The sequence below is a fragment of the Phodopus roborovskii genome, unplaced genomic scaffold, assembly GCF_943737965.1.
Source record: "Phodopus roborovskii unplaced genomic scaffold, PHOROB, whole genome shotgun sequence".
Classification (NCBI taxonomy): domain Eukaryota; kingdom Metazoa; phylum Chordata; class Mammalia; order Rodentia; family Cricetidae; genus Phodopus; species Phodopus roborovskii.
In genome coordinates this window covers 47,999,893-48,022,176 of record NW_026126433.1, presented here as the reverse complement: position 1 = coordinate 48,022,176, position 22,284 = coordinate 47,999,893, and the positions used below count along the sequence as shown (strand labels likewise).

Below are 22,284 nucleotides of genomic sequence, written 5' to 3'. Positions count from 1 at the left end.
TCTATTGTAGTGTCCTAAGTATATAGTGCAGCATATTGTGAACTACCAAGGATGGATAGATGGATAAATGGATGGATGGATAGATAGATTGATGGTATATGCTCCCAGGATCTTAGGGTTCCCTTGGAAGCATCCCTTGGATTGACAACTGGGGTGCCTGTCTACTTAGGAAACCTAAAAGACAAGAGGACCTTGTGTCAGTTATTCTAGAGCTAGAATAAGGGAGCGGGGCTATGCTGACTTGCCCCTGCCAGTCTTATCTGGGAGGTGCTCCAAAGTCATTACCCAACCCTCTGAGTCCCTGACTTCACAAACTAGATTATACTGTGGGCAAAATACTAGGGCTCCGGTAGTCAGGGAAAATTCTATGCATTGCCACAGGTGTTAGCCCATGAGAAATCTGAGGTTTTATGAAAAAGAATGAGTAGAAAAACTGTGTGTGTGTGTGTGTGTGTGTTTGTGTGTGCGTGCATGCACGCGGGTGTCCTTGTGAGCTCCAAAAAGGTGTTAGAGAAAGAGGCTTGGGGCCATAGCATCAGGGAGGGGAGGAGGACCCTGCAGCCAGACTGAACATGACTAGTTCAGATTTTCAGACACAAGGAAATCCTTGACTCTGTCAAGACCTCTCCCAGTGGCCAGCCTGGTTTGTGGAGCTCCTCAATGGTAGAAATGGGAACTTTAAACATCAGGTGTTCTGAGTATAGGCAGGGCAGCTGAAGTTTTCTTTCAACCCTAGACAATAACTCTAAAATTCTGTGTAAGCAGATTTCCAAACAGTCTGTTTCTCCCACAAATGCTACCTAGGCTCTTCAGGTTGGGCACCAGAAAGTCAGCTATAATGAAGCATGGAAATCTGTTTGAGAAAAATGAACCACATTTATTTTTCTGAAGTGTCTAAAGGACTGGAAATAGATTAAATAGATTCGGAATGATGGTTTATATTTCATCATTTTCCTTTTATCCACAGGGGCTTGCCTTGTGTTGATTATCTCCTTATCTCCTTTTTTTTTTTTTTTTAAACCATAAGCCCCAGGGGCAACTCCTTTCATTGTTCCTGCCAAGGCCTTTTCTTTCCTTCACTGGGCATTAAAAGGACAAACCATTGCCCGAGAAGGCTTTGGTACTGGAAGATGAGAAGAAAATGACATGGGCCATTATTTCTAGGCTCAAAAATCTTCTCCCCCAAATTTCAGTGTACTTCATGAACAAACAGGTCAGGTACCATGGGAAAAAACATCATGGTCCAGTCTGACATCCCATCCACTCCTGTTGGTTAAAGGAAATGATGAGCAATTATCAGAAGTAGCCACTGCTGAGCCTAAGCATGTGGAAACCAACAATGCAAATTTTCCCATGTGCTTATCCATCTGAATCACCTAATAGCGCTAATCTTCCAGCACCACAATAAATGATCTTACAAGCACCACCCCACAGTTTCTTTTACATATTCTGTTCTTCTGAGAAGCAAGACAGACCCACATTTTCAAGCCCATTCTTTTGACATTCGTTCTCTGAGTGTCATGAGAACACAGTCCTGGGGGTGTGGGGCGAGGCTACCCATCTTCTGGTCTCATGAGCACAGGTAGAAATATTGGAAATGTTCACCAGAGCATGAGCCGGAAGAAACAGAAGGCAGAAAATACAAATGTCATCCCAGAAGAGGAAGCAGAGACGCCAAGCAGATCTTTGTGTGACTCCCTGTGACCTGTCTCAAGCCAAACCATCATGGCGGCAATGTCCCTTAATTTGTTCTTTCCTACTTCCTAGGTAAGGTGCAGGCAGAGAGCGCCCTGGATGGATCTGTTTCCTTCAACAATGCCATCCATCAGTCTGCTCAGCCTCCACCCAGCACTACACAGTGTAATACATCTTTAGTTTCTGTAATGTCTTCCGTATGATTTTATCCCCAAATGCTTTACATACTTCACTAAGACAGCTTTAGAATTAAAATAATCAATCAGAGCGAGCAAGGAACAGAAAGCAGGGAGGCTCACTCAAGGAAGAAGATGAAGAGCCTGATCAGCTGTGCTCCTCAGGTGACTAAGAAGTCCTCCTCCCCTGTAACTCTTCCTCCGGTTTAAGGTCCCAGGCTGCATCCCCTCTCTGGTCCTTTACAACAACGCCTCCTCTTGGAAACACAGATAGGTAACTGAGCTGTTCAGGTTCCTGGCATGACTTTTTCATACCGGGAAAGGATGCAGTTTCCTCCAAAGTGCCTTAGAGCAAAAGGAACAGTTCACCCCTTGAACATACAGCTTGATAACTTCTCAGCACTTCAACAGAGGACAACCTAGAGACTCCCAAGATTCAAATGTTTTGGGGGTTTTTATTTGTTTGTTTGTTGGTTGGTTGTTTTTGTTGTTGTTTGTTTTTTAAATTATCAAATCCTTTCATAGTGGTTTTGTGTGGGAGGAATGATGCAGGGTGGCACATTAGTCATTGTAAACTGGAAGGCCTGGGAAAGCTTTATCAAGAAAGTAGTATTTACATAGAGATCTAAGGCTGGGAGAGCTGCACCAAACAGACACTAGGGAAGAGACAACAGGAAACGAACTAGCAAAGCTTAGGAGGACAGTCCCATGAGTACTTTCCCAGGGGATCCAGGTTAGTGCCCAAGAGGTGCACAAGCAAGAGGGAGCTTGAGGAGGAGAGTGGGGTGGAGAACACAGAGACCCCATGTAAAGCCTCTAAAAGTCTTTAGCTTTGCTCTGTGGTATAAAAAGTATTGTTTTACATCAAGCACTGGTGGCACACACTTTAATCCCGGAACTTAGAGACAAGCAGTTCTCAGTGAATGCAAGGCCAGCCTGGTCTACAGGACAAGTTCCAGTACACAGAGAAACCTTGACTAGAAAACAACAGCAACAAAAAAATTAACAGTATTATTTTACTAACTAAGAGAAGTTAGAATAAAGATTTGTTGATCACAAGGCCCCACCCCCATTCTGAAGTGAGCTTGGCATTTACTATTGATATTATTCATTATTATTATTATTATTATTGTGTATATACATGCATGTGTGTTCTTCTGCATGTTTCTCTCTCTTTCTGTCCGTGTGAGAGGCAAGTAAGCAGGTGTGTGTGTGTGTATGTGTGTGTGTGTGTGTGTGTGTGTGTGTGTGTGTGTGTGTGTGTTTATTGTACAGAAGCCAGAGACTGACATCAAGATGTTTTCCCTGGATCTCATCCCCACCTTATTTTCAGAGACAAGACCTCTCTAAAAGCTGGAGCTTGCAATTTTAGCTAGACTTGCTGGCCAGCAAGCCCCTGGGATCTGCCTGTCTTTCCTCCTAGCACTGGGGTTACAAGTACACATTATCATGCCCAACTTTTTAGTCACTAGGGATTTGAACTCAGTTCCTCCTGCCTGCACAGCAGGTACTTTACATTATGAGCCACCTTCCCAGCTCTGGCATTCATTCTTTATCCATTGCTACCATTTTTACATTGGATCTCCCTCCCATCTCAACAAACTTGGTCTTTGGAGGCAGAACATCATGGTGTCAGACAGCAGGCAATGAGTAATTCAACAAACATCTCTTGGGGCTTCAGCCATGAACAGAGACAATTGCCTCTGCCTTTTGGAGCTGATGTTCTGGTTTGGTGGCTCTGGACCTACTCCCTATACACCAGCAGAGTGACCTTGATCAATTTCTCTCATCATCCTATGCTTTAGTTTCCACATCTGTGATGGTATGGTAGCAGGGCCAACTCAGGGGCACTTCAGAAGCTAAATAAAAGTGTGATGATGAGGGTGGTGCATGGAACTGGGGAATTGCCTCAGACCATGGAAGCTGCAATGGTTGCCAAATGGGTAAATCCAGACAAGAGGAAACTACTTGCAAGCATACTGTAGCAGGGTGGTAGCAGAGGTGCACCCTCCTCCTCATCCCCCTTCTTCTCCTCTGTACTTGACCCTTGCTTCTACTCCTTTTTGCATACTGTACGTCACCCCCAAATTCAAATCATAAGCAAAAGAGTATCTTCCATTTTTCACTTTGATTTAATTTAATGCTTTGGTTGATTTACAAGGTCAATGTCATGACAATTTTGACTTGTGGCATTTGTGGCATGACTCACCACTGCGCCCTAGGGTAACAGAATTCTTCTTTCCACAGTCATGTAGCCCAGTCTGGCCTTGGACTTGAAATGTAGCTAAGGCTGGCCTTGAACTTTTGATCCTCTCCTCCCATTTCCACCTGGTGACATAATTCTTTATTGCTCTTCCTTTCTTTCTCCTTTCCTTTATTAGAGAACAATTTGTCTGGACTATGAAGTCAAGAGCTGGGGGCTAGGGACACAATCAGTCAGTAAAGTACTTGCCTTGCATGTAAACAGGAGGATCCTAGTTCTATCACTCAGAACCCACCTGTAAAAGCCAGGAATGGTGCTACTCCATTGTGATCCCAGTGCTAGGGCAGTGGAGAACAGGCCCACAAAATCCAAGAAATGAAACACCTTCAAAGCCAGACATGATGATGGATGTTTGTAATGAATGCACTTGGGAAGTAGAGGTAGGAGGATCCTAAGTTCAACACCAGCTTGAACTACATCGTAAGTTCAAAGTCAACCTGATCTTCAAAGTAAGACCCTGACTGAATGAACAGATGAAGCAGGCAAGCAAGCAAACACACCCTCAGATATCTAGGATTATATAGTGGACTCACAAGAGCATGGCCTCAAGGGTGCCCTTCTCTCCTCCAGTCTTTGGAGAACTCCCTATGGGTTTTAAGAGCTGTTGGTCTGCACTCCCTGAGGCTTCCTTTCTGAGGCATGAAGCCAGATCTTTGCAATGGCTATAGAGACCTGGGTAGCTATCAGGCAGGATTACAAAGACCAGACAAAGGCAGGTACAAAGTGGGTGTCTACATGGAGGGTTCACTGAGTTTCTCACCCAGTATTGCGCTCTATCCTTCTGTGGCAGGTTCTGTGTTAATGCCATCTCTGAGACTCAGATGATCACATGCTATCTTAACCTTCACCATGACACTCTGAAGCAGACAGGATGATATCCAGAAACAACAGAAAATCAAAGATTGGAGAGGTCAAGTTAATTGCCTGGTTTGGGGCTTGGGGTTAAGCTTTGAGCTGGACCATCTTCCAATTTACATTGCTCAGTGTCCTTTCCAGGCTATCATCAACACCAGTAAAAAAGACAATCAAAACCAGAACCACAGGTGCAGAAAGCAGTTACCAAGGATCCCTGGGATGCTACAGGTTCACTGACACTTTGCCTTCAAACATCAGCACCAAGACATGGCCAGGGATTTGTTCCAAATGGTCCCTAGATATTGTGAGATGACAGCCAACACTTCAGCAAGATGGTGTTAGACACAATCCTTGCTTAGGGGGAAATGCACATAGTACATGCTCTCCATAGCAGGAGATGGTTAGGGATGCACTTATGGGTATAGGGTCTCACACTGGTATGTGCCAAACAGGTACCACTTCTGCTCTGCTCAATATAAACAGTCTAGATGGATGTTCAGGAAGGCACATTAGGGCATCAGAGCCCCTGAGACTGGAGTTACAGACAGTTGTGAGACTCAAATGCAGGTTCTCTAATAAAGCAACAAGCACTCCTGATTGGTGATCCAAACTCTCCAGCACCTTCAGATTCTCTTTAACACAAGTCTCCACAGTGTAGGCAATAAATGCAGTCACTTGTTTGCATTGCTTTTGCCATGTCTTACACAACCCATGAGGTATTTCTTCATGCAACTTACACCTGATACTGTTTCCTGGGGCCCCGGAAATCCAAAGGCACCAGATACTACTCACTTGGCTCCTTCTTAATGTCTTCCTTTCACACAGCCACTGAAGTGAGTTTTAAGTGAAACTATATTTATACAACTACAGCTCCTAAAAGTTCACCTCATCCATATGCATGAGCAATAGTTCTTTCTTTTCCAAGAAGTGCTCAGAACCTTTTCTAAGAAGAGTAAAGCTAAGCCTGCCAGGAACACATTAGCCAGAGATCCTGAGGGTGATAGTTTGGCCTTCATAGATCCTTGCCTGGCTCTGCTTAGCTGCCAAGGAAGGGGGCAGGAAAGCTTGGAGCATCTGGAACCCAGGCCACTCCTGCAGGTGGTTTGGGAAAAAATACCACCCCATTGGAGCCCTGCAGGAGCTGGTAGTGTTCGGGCCCCACTTCAGGCCCATTCACAATTGGGTGCCCTGTTCCATGCACCACTGACACAACTGTGCACAGTGTCCCTCACCAGTGTCCCATAGGCAGTGCCACAGTGGCCCTGCTTCCACGGGGAGCTGTGGAATAAGCAGAATTAGAATGGAGGACTAGCTAGTGTGTGATGGGAGGGGGGAGAGGACAGTCCATCCAAATGAGGCCTGCAAGAGTGAGGAGGCAGGATAGGTACCATGTGCTGCTGTGAAAACACAAGAAACTGGGAAAATAATAACAGAGAATTTCTACAGTATACTCCTGAAAGTTCTGACACAGCTCTTGTTGTGTGCTTTTAGGTTTTGAGTGATTTTTTTAAAACAAATCTGTTGTGGTAGAATTCTAATAATAAACACAATCCTGGAAATCAGCTATCCCAGTCAGTAAAGCTGGAGGCAGCAAGCAAGGCTGTAAGTCAGCAAGCAAGAGACAAATCTGTGTGTTCCTGGCTCCATTTTTCTCTTCCTGCATCTCCTGAGACCAATTGTGGTGTTCAGGTGGCCTTTCCCAATAATGGCTGTTGATATGTTTCTCAAGTGTCCCTGCAGGGAACTGTATTTGATAAAGGACAAGGGGACCAACTATGGGCAGTCCCGTGATCCTCCTCATCCCTCTTGGATTTAAACTCAAGAGCACACAACCAAGTACCACTATTACGTGTAAAGTACCTAGGGATGGAAGGAAGCCTCTTCTATCCAAGATCATACACACAAAGCCTTCGCTGTAGCCAGTGCAAACCAGAAGCTACTTGTATTTGGCTATCATCAAGACAGTAGATGTAATGGCAATGAGAATGGGAATAGTCACAGCTCAGCCTCAGGAGCTACTGTTCAAATCAGTCATGTAACAGTCAGGCACATGTTCAAGAGACTTGGAGAAAACTGTCAGGCAGTCAAGGGGCCACTTAAAGACAAAGACGAAAGGAATGGCCGGGGAGGGTTTGATGGATGCCAGCATAGCAACATTCCTAGGGAAAGAACAGGTTTGGACCAACGACAAAAGGTGAGATAAGTGGTGCAGTGTATATGTGACACTAAGATCTGTCCCTGTGGGGAGCTGATGACAGGGACCATGGGCATGACAGTAACTTCATGGAAGGACAGGACAGTATGGCAGGTAAAAAGGCAGAGCACATGGATCCTACAAAATGAACATAAGATGTGTTGGTTACTTTGTCACCATTGTGACCAAAATCCTTGTCATAAACAATTCAGGGGAGACAGGATTTATCTTAGATCACATTTCAGGAAGCTCAATCCATAGAGACTTTGCCCCCTACTCTTGACAGAACATGACAGCAGCAGCACATGGCCGATCTTCAATTACTGGTAAACAGGAAGCAGAGAGAGGAGGGCAGCACGGGAAAGAGACCAGGTGGCATAGAGCCTCCAAGGACGTATCCACAGTGTCAACGTCTTCCAACTAACCCTCATGCTGACCTTTCCCCACATAACATAATCGTGTTACCTGTGAATACACTAAGGACTTGACTGATCCATCCATTATATAAGAACCATTATGGTCCTCTTGTCTCTGGGAATTCCTCCCAGACATGTCCAGGGGTGGGTTTTACTGATCCCCTATTCACTTCACAATCCAATCAAGTTGGCAATCAGGATTAGCCATCCCACTATATTGAACACTAGAGTTTATCCACAGTATATCAAACTTAGGACAAACATATTTTTAATCAAGAGAAAAAAAATACCGTTAACCAGATCTTCAAATGGTAGGTAAGTCATTAAATATAAGAAGAGGGTCACAGGAGGAGGGACAGAAACACATGGGAAAAAAAACACAATTGTTTATGATTCTTCAGATTATTTGGGAATGAAAACTCAATGTGAAGATATGAGGTCATCTGAAGGATTCATTTTCTTTTCCAAGGTTTGAGGCAATTCCATGCATGATACAAGATCTACTCATTGTTTTTCAAATAACAGAAAATTTCCACTGCCTCAACCCCAATGACAGGGTTCCCCTCCATTGGGTTTTGTGTGCTTTAAATGATAGAAAGCAAAGGACATAATTAGTGAACCGTCAACACATGAGGAAGTCTAACCATATCCTACCTACCTCATCATTTCTTCTCAGTTATGTAAAATGGATGCTAAAGGAGTTGCACATTTGAAATGACCTTCGTGCTCAATACGAACACATGACTGACCAATCTGAGGGTAGATGTGCCAATTTCCTCTTTACATCTGCTGCCATCACTTTTAGTTCTTTTCCTTGGAGACAGAATGGCTGACCTCTAGCTCACTATGTAGCCAAGGATGGCCTTAATTTTTTAAATCTCCTGTCTCCCAAGTGCGGAGATTTCAGGTGTGTGCTCCATTGCCCTGTCTATGCAGTGCTGAAGATCCAGTTCAGAGCTTCACATATGCTGAGCAAATGCCCTCTCCACCAAATAACCCTCATAGCCTGGGCTGCTATCATTTTTTTAAGTTTCTTTTCCCCCAAGAACAGTGGAGAGAAGGAGAAATTTTTTTTTATTCTTATATTTAACAAATGCAACAATTTGAATGTGTCCCTTCCAAACCTCGCATTGGAGCTGGATACCTACTGCCCTAGTCTTAGGAGGCTGGGCCTTCAGAAGACCACTAGACCACAGCAGCTCAGAAGAAACTTTGTCTCTCTTGCCATTCTCTCTTTTGCCTCGTGAGGACAGAGCATCAAGTTGCCATGTTGGAAACAGAGAGCAGCCTTTACATAAACACTGGTATCCTGATCTTGGACTTCCCAGTCTCTAGAACAAAAAGAAATAACCTCTTGTTCCTTATAAATCACTCCATCTTGAGCATTATGTTACAGGAACAGTAATAGCAGGAACAAGGCAACGGGCCCTGAGCTGCTGTGAACTGGCTACAGAAATGTATAAATCCCTCTTCAGGGACTTCTGGGAATCCAGAGATGTGACTGACCCCTGGTTCTGTCTCTTGACACTGCAGACCCTCTCTATCTGCTGTAGGTGCCTGTTCATGACAGGCAGGTTGTTCATACACTGCCTAACTTAGCGAAGGGAGGGAGACCCAAAGACAAACTGGGGTGATGGGTAAGGGATGAGGGGAAAGTGTGTGCACGTGCTTTTTGCATGGCACTCTGCCCCTCTGCACACTCTGAAGACAAGCTCCAGGTGCTATCAGTGATCATGACAAAGAAGATACAAAAGAACCAGAAGAGGACTCAGTACATAAGGTACTTGCCACCAAGCCTGATGACCTAGCTCAATCTCCAAACTAGCATGGTGGAAGAAATGAACAAACTCCCACAGGTTATCCTCTGATCTGTATGTACACGCATATGCATATGCACACATCATCCCCATTTTACAGATGTGGAAACTGAGGCATGCAAACCCTCTGACTCCACGCCCAGTGCTATTTATTCCAGATCCTGTTTACTCTGGAGCCTGAGAACCTTAGACAGAGAAAATTTTCTAAGGTTTAGCTCCAGGTATCAAGTAAAAAGTGAATTGTGAAGAGCAGAGCAGAGGTCCTAACCATCTGCTACTTCTGTCTCTGCTATGAATTAACACAGACGAACTTTCCTGACCCTCAGTTCCCTTGTTCATAAACTCATGAGATTGAATTAGACAACCCTGCTGTCCCACTCAGCTGTCCTTTGTCTCCAGCCCTGTCTCTGCCTTGCTCTAAAATTAGGCAGACAGCATAGTTCAAATATCTTTCATTTTTGGTTCTTGTGGCTTTAAATGCCCTACAACTAGCTGTCTATCCAATGTTTGATTGGTTAAATGTGCAGCTAGTGTGCCAAAAGGGAAACCACCTGCCATCTCTTTAGTAGTCTCTTCTTGGCAGGTTCATAAGCCGATAGGCCTGGGGTCACTAGCCACAGGTCTGTACCTACAACATCCATACCCCAAAGAAGAGCATCTTTAGAGCAGTACATTGTCACAATAGTCTCAATCCAGGGCACATCTGACTATTCCAGAACATAGTAGGGAGAAAGGCTGGCTGGTAGTAGACAAGACCAAAGATGCTGCACAGCACAGTTCTCTCATCACAGTTATGACTGACAATGTCAGCAGTGCCCCATTGAGAAGTCTTGCCGTCAATTGCCAACTCAAAGGGCAGTCCTAACACAGTCTAAGGCTTTCAGCTGATCCGGTCCATATAGGAGGTTCACCAGCTGGGTCCGTCCAAGGGTCTGAGCATCTCTTACCGTGCAAAGAAGGAAGCAGCCACCGAGGTACCTGTGGAAGTCTCACTGGCCACACAGGAGGCCTGTGAGGCAGGGACGCTGACAGCTGCAGGCTTGTCTGCATTGTAGCGGTTCAGGGCCGATTCTGTCAGACCCTCTCTGCCGGTGTCTGTCATCAGCTGGGAGATCTGACAAAGAAAATGACATGGAGCTCATTACCTGGGGCTCACAGAATTTCTACCCATTGCCATCAGCTTGCTGTCTGGCGATTGGGGTGGGTTTAATTCCACCCATTCTTATAACCCAGGGTGCATGGGGATTCCGTGACCATTTCCCAGCATGTTAGCTAGGTTACTTCCTTGTCTCTATTTAAAATAATGGAGTGAAATAACCTCAATATGTTGGGTTGCATTACACCTACATTTTCCCTTCCTGGGATGAGGAAAGTGTCACTCATTAGCCACATGCTCTTCATAGGCCAGGATCCAAACTGTGACATGAACTAATGCTAGCTTCAAACCAAGAAGGCCCCAAGAGCTCACAAAGTAGGGAAATGGCAGAGGTTCGGCTGATGAAGGCAGGAGCAAGCCTGCTAATGCAGAACCAGGGATTCAGGGATAAAGGGATCTCAGGAGCAGTGTTTGGGGTCAGCTGGGGGAAGGCAAGTGGATTACAGACACAGATAAAAATAGACACAGCTACCATGAATTACCAATGGTTTTTCATGGAGGGTTTAGAACATTTGGACTTCTTTTCCTTGGATCCATTAACAGGACCATGGATGATTTCTGCTTTGTTTCTTTTTGTTATTTGTTTTGTTTTTGAGACAGGGTTTCTTATAGCCCAGGCTAGCCTAGAATTAGGTATATAGCTAGGACTAGCCTTGACGTCTTCAAACTCCCATTTCTACCTCTCAAGTTCTGGGATTACAGGAATGTACCACCACATCTGGCTAAAGGTATGATGGTTGATTTTAACTGTCAACTTGATACCATCTATGGCCTAGATCAGGTTGGCCTGTCAGGGGTGGGGGGCTTTTCCTTAATTGGGTTAGCTGATGTTAGAAGACCTACCCTGAAGGGTGACAATTCATAGGCTGGGCCCTGAACTGAATAAAAGTGAAAAACGTGAACAGAGCAAGTTGACATGCACGCATGTAGGTCATTGCTCTGCTCCTGACTGGGACTATGATGTGACTAGCTGTTTCTGGTGCTGGCTCCTTTGACTTCCCTGCTATGGTGGGCTGTAACCTGGAATTGTTGAGGGGGGCAATAAACCCTCCCTTCCTTGACTTAATTTTTGCCAGCATATTTTATCACAGCAACAGAAAATAAAACTAGAGTTAGTTTGAGAATTAGTATCTTGCAGCACAGACTGCCCTTAAGCTTCCTAGGTAGTGGAGACTTTTTCCATGTTATTTCCAGTGATTGCTTTTGTAACAGAGGTCCACATAGTCTATTTTGTCTATCCCCCACTGTCTGCTATAAAGACCCACACTTCTAAAATGAGGATATGGTACGGAAACACACTTATGTTCATCTTACATGATATGGTGATTGTGGGGTAAAACTCTAAGTATGCCATGTGGTTACTTTAAAACTTTAACCTACTTCCAAAGGGGAAAACATTAGTTTAAATAAACAAATGGAAACGGGGATAACTTCAGCTAAACAAAAAATTCTTTGGTCTGCCACAACCCTTAAATGCTAAATAGAAAATATTCCCACCACTTATAAAACAGGTGAAATAAAGCTCAGGGCAGGAACCTTTTCCCTTGGTCACTGAGCAGGGTGGCTGGCCTGTTAACACCAGGGATGTGAAACCATCATACTTCTCAGTGTTAGCAGAAGAGCCATTTACTTTGCTTCCCATCGACCCCAAACTTCACTCTGCTTATATTCCTGCTCTAACTTGGGAAATGTGGCATTATTCTGTGGGAATCCTGCCAACCTGAACTTTCTTACTCTCATACTACACACAAGAAAGAAATGTGACCCAGTCAGAGCAGCTGGAGATGCGGCAGCACGGAGAAGGCCCGAAGGATGCTATCCTGTGTTCTACAGGGGTTACTAACTCCCATAGGCATAGGTCACCCCTATGGGCTTCCTATGCTACAGAAGCTTTCACATCCCAGAGGGGCCAGTGAGGACACTGCCACACACACACTGTTGTCCTCAGTGGCTGATAATGACAAAGCCACAGGGGCGGGGTGTGATGCTCTCCTGGACAACATCCAGGAACAAAACCCAATTCACACATCCACAGCACCTTGTTCTCATCTAAAACACAAACTGGTTTTCACTTACAATGACATCTGAGGAAAGTCAGTGAGTGAATGAGGTGGGATCACTGAGCAGTTGTCACCCAATCCTCCGTGGATGTTTCCTTTCCCATTATTGGATTTCTTTTGGGTCTTTTTAAAAATTATTTTTAAGAGTACTTCTACTTTTCCCTTCACTATCTATACTTTGGGTTATTCTCTGCAAGTTACACATCACAGGATAATGGACCAGGACTGCCTTGTCCACTGTATACCAAGGTCAATATAACAGCACACAGAGATAACAAAAGCACATTTGTGGAATGGATCTAGACTTTTATTTTTTGCTGCTCACATCTACCTGATTAAATCTTCTTTTCTACAGTCCTTTAAATAAGCAAATGGCTATCTTTTCCAGGTTCATTATTTTGCTGGGCATGTCCTCATTCGTTCTGGGCAGGCATCCTACCACTGAGTACACTCCAGTCCTTACTTTTCAGTTCAGTTATTCTTGGCGCTTAGCTGTATCAGGCACTTTGGTGGGCACATTTGCAAATATGTCTTCAAATCTCGGAAGTCTTCAGTCTTTACTTCAATATTTACCCTCTTTGCAATTTGTACATGAGCCCCTGGCTGACAGTATGTTGTACAAAGACAGTACGTGATAGCTGGCTGCATTCAACTTCTGGGCTGAGTCCAGCTACATCTTTATCATTCAAAGTCAGAGGAGCCAGGCGCCCTCTTAGAAGTGGCCATAGCTATTAAAACTCAGCAATTAAAATCATATTGTTTCCAGATGTTTCTGAAGAAAAGGAGCCTGCTGATCAGATGAGCCATTTATCGACCCTGTACTGCAATGCAGGCTTCTAAGTGCTGGGACACAGTGGACAAGTCTCACCAAGGGGCTATCATGAGTGCCACCAAGTCACTCACTATCAAGGACTTCTCTCTTCAACCTTGACAGTTACCACTGAAACAGTTCTACCAGTCATGAATGAATTACCTCGGAGTCAAAGGGGCAAATACTTTCCCACTGGATAAGAGTGAGTTAGGAAACATCTGACCAATACAAATTCCTTCTTTGTCTTTGAACTGGAGATAGCCCATCCCAAAGCTGTACGCATGTCCAGCAGAAAGGCTGAAGATAACAAAGGCATCGCCATATCTGCTAGCCCTCTAAGACAGGCAAGTCATATCACTTCTTCAAGACCCATTGGAGACAGACAACAAAAATATCTAGACAGCTTGGCTCTTGCTCCCAGTTCACAGATGAGAAGCAAGTTTCAAAGAAGACACATGACATCCACAAGGTCACACGGCACAACGGAAATGTAGGCTCTGTCTGATGCCATTCTTCCTCAGACCATTGTTACCAAAGTGTATTGAAGAAGCTGAAGACCAGGTAGGATTTGGGGGGATATAGAAATCAAGCCGTGTTAAGTGCCTCACTTCATGAGATTGGAAATTGGGGAAGGGAGTTGGGGAGAATCAAGGCAGAAAACTAGACATAGACTAGAACCGTGTAGGCTTTTGTTGTTGTTGTTGTTGTTTTGTTGTTTGGTGTGTGTGTGTGTGTGTGTGTGTGTGTGTGTGTGTGACAGTCCTCAGTATACTGAGCTACTGTGACCCCTACCTCTGTCCAGTACCCCCTCCCCTCCACCTCTGGCTTCTAGGTCAGGTGCAGGTGGGAGGGGCACACATGAATAAGCAGTAGCGGATGACTACAAGCCCTCACTACAGTCCTGAGGGTTGTCCCCTGAAGAAACTGAATCCTAAGACACACACGCACATCACCGAGAAGTGAATGAAAGGTCAGAGAGGTTAGAACTCCCGAAGAAATCCAGACTGGGACAATACTGCTGTGAGTCCACACTGACTGACTTCTTAGGGCATTCTACCCTTGGTCTAACTTACTCCCCTCCAGCTCTGCTCCCAGCCCCGCCCTCCACAGCCCCGCCCTCCACAGCCCCGCCCTCCTCCAGCTCTATCCCCTCTGTACTCTCATCCACCCATAAGGACCCTCCTGATGCTTTATCATTACCACCCAGTTCCTAACCAGAAACTTAATTTTGAAGGGTCTCCATGAACCTTGGTTGTGCAGACATTTAACATTTATTTTCTTCTCTCTCCATACGTGGAAAATACAGGATCATTCCTGAGAAAACTCAGATCCAAAGCCACAAAGTGTCTATTTCCCTCTGAAACCTGCAATCTAGTAGAAAGGTTTCCCTGTCTGCATCATTGTTCCAATTGTAAAGAAAGCTCTAGGCCCCTCCTCATCACAAACTCGGGAGGACTAGTTTTTCACCACAGGGTCATGTTTGGATTGGTTCTAATTAAAACCCACATTTAGCCCTCTAGCTCAGTTCCACGGGACCATGTCACTGCTTAGCAGCGGCTGTCCACTTTTCAAACACCACCATTTTCCACGGGGAGAAAAGGATGGTGGAAGTGAGATATAGGGTGATGGTGGCTGTGAGGAGAGTGACGAGAGGGTGTGTGTGTGTGTGTGTGTGTGTGTGTGTGTGTGTAGGGTCCTCCCTGAAGGTGAGCATCCATGTGCCATGATTGTGTTGTAGGGTTGCTTTGCACAGATTACATGCAAACATCACCCCCTCTATGTTAACCAGAGGGAAGGCACATGTCTTTAAACCACACCGAAATGTTGACACCTCAGCACCAAGCACTCAGTATATGTCCCCAAAGACACCGAGACTCTTAAATTTGCTTATGGCCTTGAGCACAGAATCAGAACAAAGGGTGTTTGGCACTTGTCAACTTTCTTCCACACTGTAAGCTGCAATCTGTAGGCCACTGTCCTTAACTTTTCCCACTGAAAGAATGGCTCAGAGGTGTCAGCATGGGGTTTATCTTAGATGACATTCTTGACCCAGAAAGCTACCTCCCTTTGACTATGCCAAGGCAGCAGGGAACTCCAAAGAGCATCTATTCCCTATGTGGAGATACCTGCAGGCATCAATTGCTTCCTATTCAGTCTTCAATTAACTACATTTAATGACACAGTAACATTCTCTCAAGTCCCAGAAAATAGCATCTAATAACACTTTCTCTTAATCACAACCTGGCTGTCTTGGGTCAGTGTCTTTTGTTGTTATTTGTTACTTACAGTTGCCAAGAGTAGTTGTCAACTCCATAAATACTTTTGATCAGGATTAGCACAAATCGGTTCACATTCATCTAGATGAATATGGGTTACGGCTTATTTGTAACCCTGGTATAGTCTGGAAGCTTCTATTCAGTTAGTGTTCAAGTTTTTGACCACTAGAACCAGCTGGGAATAAACTAGTTATAATGAAGTATAAACTATGTGAATGAATTTGCCATAGAACAAATCAAACAGCAGCCTTAACTTAAAGATGAGCAACCCTGAACAGATGTGTAGAGACCCCTGGGTAGGCACCTGAACAATAGACAGTTGGCCAGGGGACTGAGAAAGGCATTCACTTCCAGGGTAGTAACATGGAGGCATGATCACATAAGCCTTCTTCAGTCTGAGTTCCTACTAGAGATGGAAAAACATTATTGTACTCTTTCTTGCATCCTAATTATCTAGAACAATCTGGTTTAGTGATAGGAAGTAGAATGGAGGTGCCAGGACTATGGCGAGAGGACTGGGTTTCCAGTGTCCATTTTGGATGAACAGCATTGCAGACAAGTGTCAGTGAAGACTCACAATGATGGCCATATATGTAACACAGACTGCAAAGTAGTTCAGATGCAACGCTTTGGATTTTGGATCATGTCTATTTTATCACAATAAAAAACATCACATAGCACCAAAGAGTCCATGCCTTTCAAACTCCCCCAGGGACCACACCCTACTCTCTCATTTAAAGAAGATGGCCATGTGGAATGCCATTTGTGGACCAGAGCCCAAGAATATAGCCAATAACACAGGGGTTCTGCCCTCCATGAATTTGATGTTTCTCTGCATAGGTAATGTCACATGTTTTATAGGATGGTCCTAGTGACAACGTAACAAGACCCCCATCTAGCCCAGCTTAACCTGGAGAAGTCATCACTCTGATTCCTTAATGGAGGGAGCTGGAAGGGAAGGGACTCAAAGGCCATGGGGGTGGGGGGGGGAGCAGGGGATAAAGAAAGCCTTTCAACCCAGCTATCTGATTAAAACTGTCAGACTCTCTACCCTTATATAAGGAAAATGCCACCCTCCTCCCCGTCCCTCATCCCTCCTCCCTGCCCCTTATCCCTCCTCTCCATTTCTCACCCCTCCTCCCTGCCCCTCACTTCTCCTCTCTACCTCCTCACCCCTCCTCCCTGCCCCTCATTCCTCCTCCCCATCCTTCAACACTCCTGAGTGTTCACTTAACATAAAATCAGCATGGGCCAGATCATTTCTTCAGCATAGGGTTCACTTCAGGGCATTCATGTTCTTAGAGTTTTTGGTATGCTGTCCACAGAATGTAATCACTTGCTACTTCATTTGAAGCTCACCCTAGAACTGGCCCTGTCCCCAAGACTCCAATGCACACTAATCACCTCTGGGATTCCGGTGGCCTTGAGTCCCACAGATAAGTTCCTCCTTGTGCTGTCCAACCCTCAGCCACCCTAAGAAGGCCAAGATGGCAATCTCCCATCCTGAGGCTGGACATTTTGATTACCCTTATTATCTTAGCTTGCTTTGGCTATAAATTTTATTAGTGGCCATAAAATTATCCATCCACAGCATTTGACTCAGTGACCTCTTGCAAAAGAGAATTCCACAATTGGACACACACGAGGCCTGCGAAGGCAGCTTTTTCTTCCCCCCTGTAATTTATGGCCTTACCTCCTTAACTGTCTTCCCTGTGTGATGAGACTCTGCTAGCGCAGGAGGAGGCCCAAGTCATGATAGTTGTTATCGGGGCTTACATCTGGCCCCTCAGCACCTGGGAACTGTTTGCTTTTATTCTTTGTGTTGGCAGAAGGTAAAGGGGCAGGGCCACCTGCCTGCTTTGTGAAGGACCCTGGGAGCACGATAAAACACAGGGCCAGCCATGTTACTAGTTTGGATTCTCCCCTTAAATTTTATACTTTCAACATGTGCAGCCTAAGGCACAGAAGTTCAGTGCCTTTTCAAAGGATTCTTAGACAAGGGATAAAGCCTTCCCATCAAGATGGAGCTATGCACTTTGGTCTGTCCTGCAGGCATGCTGAATCACAATGTTTTAATGTCTAACCCTTAGTCCTGTGTCTCAAGATGGCTTCGGTGCCATATGAATGTCATACAAGATGAGGAGTCTAGTGGACATCAGGCATCATTGAAGAGTACCATACTAACCACGACATTGTTGAGCATCAGTACTAGACAATGTGTTTTCTACTTTGTGTTTTAATTTTATGTGTGTGGGTTTTCTGCCTCCATGTATGTCTGGTGCCTACATTACATGCATGCCTGGTGCCTACAGAGTTCAGAAGAGGGCATTCCTGGGACCCCTGGACTTGAGTTACAGACAGTTTCGAACAGTCATGTGGGTGCTGGGAACTGAACCTGGATCCTCTGAAGAGGTAGCCAGTGCTCCTAACTGCCTAGCTATTGATCTAACTGGAGAGTACCATGTTTATCCTGTCAGAACCATTGTTGTCAAATACAGTTATCAACTCTACTGCACAGGAAAACCCTGGAGCAAGGAATGCTACCAACTTGGCCACTCTCCACCCCTTGATATATTATAGATATCATGTCCACCACCATCAAAGACTATACATAGCTCCTTAGCTATGCCCACCTTTGTAGATGACAGATGGTCATCAACATTCAACAAAGGAAAGAAAAAAGGAGACATTTGAGTAAATGCCTCCAGATACCTAAGTATTCTATCTGGCATCGTGCGATCATACATATATATATATATGTATGTATGTATGCATGTATGTATGTATGTATGTATGTATTTCAAATAAAAATGAAGTTAAATAGTGTGAGACTTGTAATCTATTTCATTCTTAATTCACAGCCAAGCAAACTCAGATTGAAGGGTCAGATTGCAATCCCAGCCTGAATCACCAGCCCTACCATCATGGTTGGACCACAGGCTACTTATTCCTCCATCAGCTCCCAAGACCTGTGACCATGCATCCCTTTCCTCATGCCCCTTATCACCCAGAGCAGCTCTTCCATTCCTTACCACTGTTTCCCACCCTTCAAGGCACAGCTGAGATCCAGTGCCTCAGAACGCATTCACAGACCAAACCCTATACCCAATGACCAGATCTGGTCCCCCCCCCCCACATTCACCAGATTTGTCCTCAGAGAATTTCCTCTGCTCTTCCAGTCATTGGCTTTTGGTCATGGTGAGGAACTCAGATCTCATGTAGGCCCAGTACAGGCTCCACCAATGAGCGGCCAGCACTCATCTTTTGATTCATTCCCTGGCTTCCTGTCTGCAGGTCTCTCCCTAATAAGTAGGCACCCTTTGAGGTCTATGACTATGGCTATTCTCAGTATTACCATCATAGGATGGTGTCTGCATATGAAATCCGTGTAGCACATACATTAATGAGTATGTTAGTTAGTAAATCCATGCAAACAAAAGCAAGTTCTTCTAATAGGTTTTAGGTTGCTGGCATCTTTGTTTCTCAGGGAATAAAGGTTACTGCCTATTTCTTAAGCAGTAAGGTATAGAATGCTTACTTCAATAAAAAGAAGGTATTTGGGCATAATCTTAATTCAATATAGTGCTAGAGAAAGAAAAGGGACGTGGAGGAGCAAAGGGAAACAGGAGAAAGTGTAAGAAAGAGACAAACAAGAAGAAATTTGCACAAAGGGAAGGAGAATGGAGAAGGAAGAGGGGAGTGTCCCTCTCTATGAGCTTAATGTTGGCATGCAACAACCACAGCTAGAAGCAGGAAGTCTCAGAAAATGGGATCAAGGACCATAGGCACTCAGAACCCATGAGAGGACCAATCAGCCCAGAGGCAGTTCTCATCACTCTGCCCCAGTTTTTCCTTCTACCAGACGTACATTTCAGATGAACTCACAGCCCTGAAGTGCTAGACGATGCACAAACACAGCAAGCCTAAGACCCATTTCACAAATTGAGTCATTTTCCTCCCATTTAAAAAGTGGTGCTAACCTTGGGAGACAAAGGTTTGCCATGTCTAGATGTCGGAATACTGGCCCTATGTAACTCTTGCAAAATAGCAGTTTTTGTTAGTTATGCTGCCAAGGGTAAACATAACAACATTAAGGGACTGCACATTAGATTAGCGGGAACTGCTGTAGCATTTAATTCTAATACAGAGCATGGCCTTTTCCATTTATGTTTAATCGGCCATGTTTTCTTGTCTCTAGAGGTCATCAGGATGTATCTCTAAGAAGTCATCCTGTCCCAGAGTCTGTCACTGTTCTTCATCTAAATCTGGGCTGATGCTTTTTCCAAGAGACCAATAGTGCATCATGCCCTGGAACTGAAAAACATCCTACTTCCTTACATTTCCTTCAACTTCAATACACACATACACACATGCAGCTATTAGCTGTGTTTTTTGTTTGTTTGTTTTGTTTTTGAGTAGCCAAATACTCAGTTGTAAGTGGCTCACCAAAGCATGGAGAATGGTCAGCAAGCTCGATGCAAAAACAACCTTGCCTTCTCTGCACAAGTGAGGAAACAATGTCAGGCATGCATGCATGCATGCAGGCCTCAGGTATATGCACACACGCACATTCCTCAGAATGCTAAGGGTGGTAGATGATAGAAAGGAGAGCCCATAGAAGGCATGGGGGTGGGGTGGGGGTGAGGGGTCTGCAGTAGTTGGAGCCATGACAGGAACTACAACAGCACAAATCTTTAGGACTCAGATCAGTCTGGGAAGGTGCTTTTCCTTGTTGGGGGTCCTTCAAGGAAACTGGCAACATCCCAGCTGACTTTAGTTTGCATGATTTACCCTGTTTTGCCCAGATCAGCCCACATCATAGCCAGAAACAAGTCAGAGACAGGATGGACCAAACTGAGTTGGGTATTACCACCCTAGCATGAGGAAAAGGGCGTGGCAGGCACAGGACCCTCAATCAATGCCATATTGACTAAGAACTAATTGTGAAACAAGACAGGAAGCTTTGAATAAGTCACTTCCCTTATCTTAGCCCCAATTTGCCCCTTGAGGAGAGCTGGTACATCTGAGACGAAATGACATAATGTGGCTGCATGTGCCCTGTGGTCTAAGCCATAATGAAACACAAGACAAGAACATTTAGAAATATAATGACATCCTGAAATTTTATTGTTATTCAGCACTTCAGCGGCCTTTACGCATGAGCTTAAGAACGGCCTGTCTATGAAGACAACAATAACATCACCCACTAGCACTGAAACCACCAAGGTGAACCAGCACTGACATTCAACCAGCTGACTGCCCCATGATGCCCTGCCTTACGTGGTTCTGGCTCTGACATCATCTCACATTTTTTGCTTACCAACTGCAGAAATGGCAAAAAAAAAAAAAAAAAAAAAAAAAAAAAAAAAAGCAACAGAGCTGGAAAAGCGCTCAGATTCATACTCGAGCAATTTTCATGTGTCTATTGACACTTGTCAAGAAACCTGCCTAGAGGAGCACAGCTCTGAAATAATTGAAAATCTCAGAAACACAAAGGAGACAAATGGTGTCTATGGGTGAACATGAAAGCCAGGGTTCGGTAGGACCTCAGTAAAGTCAATTAACCTTCCCCAACTGCCCAAATCAGAGATATGCAGGAAGGAGTACTAGCTTGAAGGGCCCTCAGATATCTTTATTCTCTAAAAACGGTTTAAAACTCGAAATCAATATGCTAAACCTTTTCCCTCAAACGAACACACCAATAGGCAGGCTGGCAGGCTGAGTTCCCATAATCCTCTGACAGTCTGGGAACTGTTCTTCTGTTTCTACCCCCTGGGTTTAGAATCACTTGGCTGTATGAAGCCACAGCTTGAGCTCTTAAACTCACACACCATTTCTACACATTGGGGATGGCACATCAGGGTTATTTACTGTCAAGCTCTAGGTTTCCGATCCTAATCTTGTCACTGGACTCAGGACTTTTTGCCTCTGATGCTTTTTTGTAAATAGGTCCCACCCAGCAAGCCTAGATTATTAACCTAATATACTGGTATATGCCATGGCTTCATCCTTCACTACGAAAAATAACATTGAGGACTCTTGACAAATTCAATAATTTTTGAATAGTCTCTCTACTTCCTTAACTCTGAATTCTCATACCTGAAACAATTTTACCATTTTTAAACATGTTTTTAAACTTTTTAAAATCCTGGACCTTACCTCATGACTTAAAAACAAAAACAAAATTCCAAAGGGTTTTTTTTTGTTGTTGTTGTTGTTGGGTTTTTTTTGTTTGTTTGTTTTGTTTTTGCTTTTTTTCAGACTAACTCAAATATATCCAATATCTCAACTCCTCCAGTCTGCACACAATTATCAAGGAGGGTTTCTGAGTGAGACAGCTCTAGAGACTTGTATAATATTACTGTATCTTTAAATAGTCTGCTTTTCTCTCTCTCTCTCTCTCTCTCTCTCTCTCTCTCTCTCTCTCTCTCTCTCTCTCTCCTGTTATTCCATTGTGGCTGTAATATTCCAGCTAGTGTCCTGGTTTCTTCACTAGAGTGTTCTGCTCGAATTTCTTCCCTGTTCATTGAAGACGTAGCTTTTTCTGTTCTATTGTGTATGCTAT

General features: G+C 44.4%; 1 protein-coding gene across 1 annotated transcript in view; it reads right to left on the bottom strand.

Annotated features, from left to right (window-relative positions):
* The window catches only part of Kif26b (kinesin family member 26B), a 395,922-nt gene that overhangs the window by 202,796 nt on the left and 170,842 nt on the right, over window positions 1-22,284 (bottom strand). Inside the window, exon 4 of the mRNA XM_051186394.1 lies at window positions 10,364-10,530. Coding sequence (XP_051042351.1) covers window positions 10,364-10,530 — 167 coding nt within the window. The remainder of the gene's footprint in view (window positions 1-10,363; window positions 10,531-22,284) is intronic.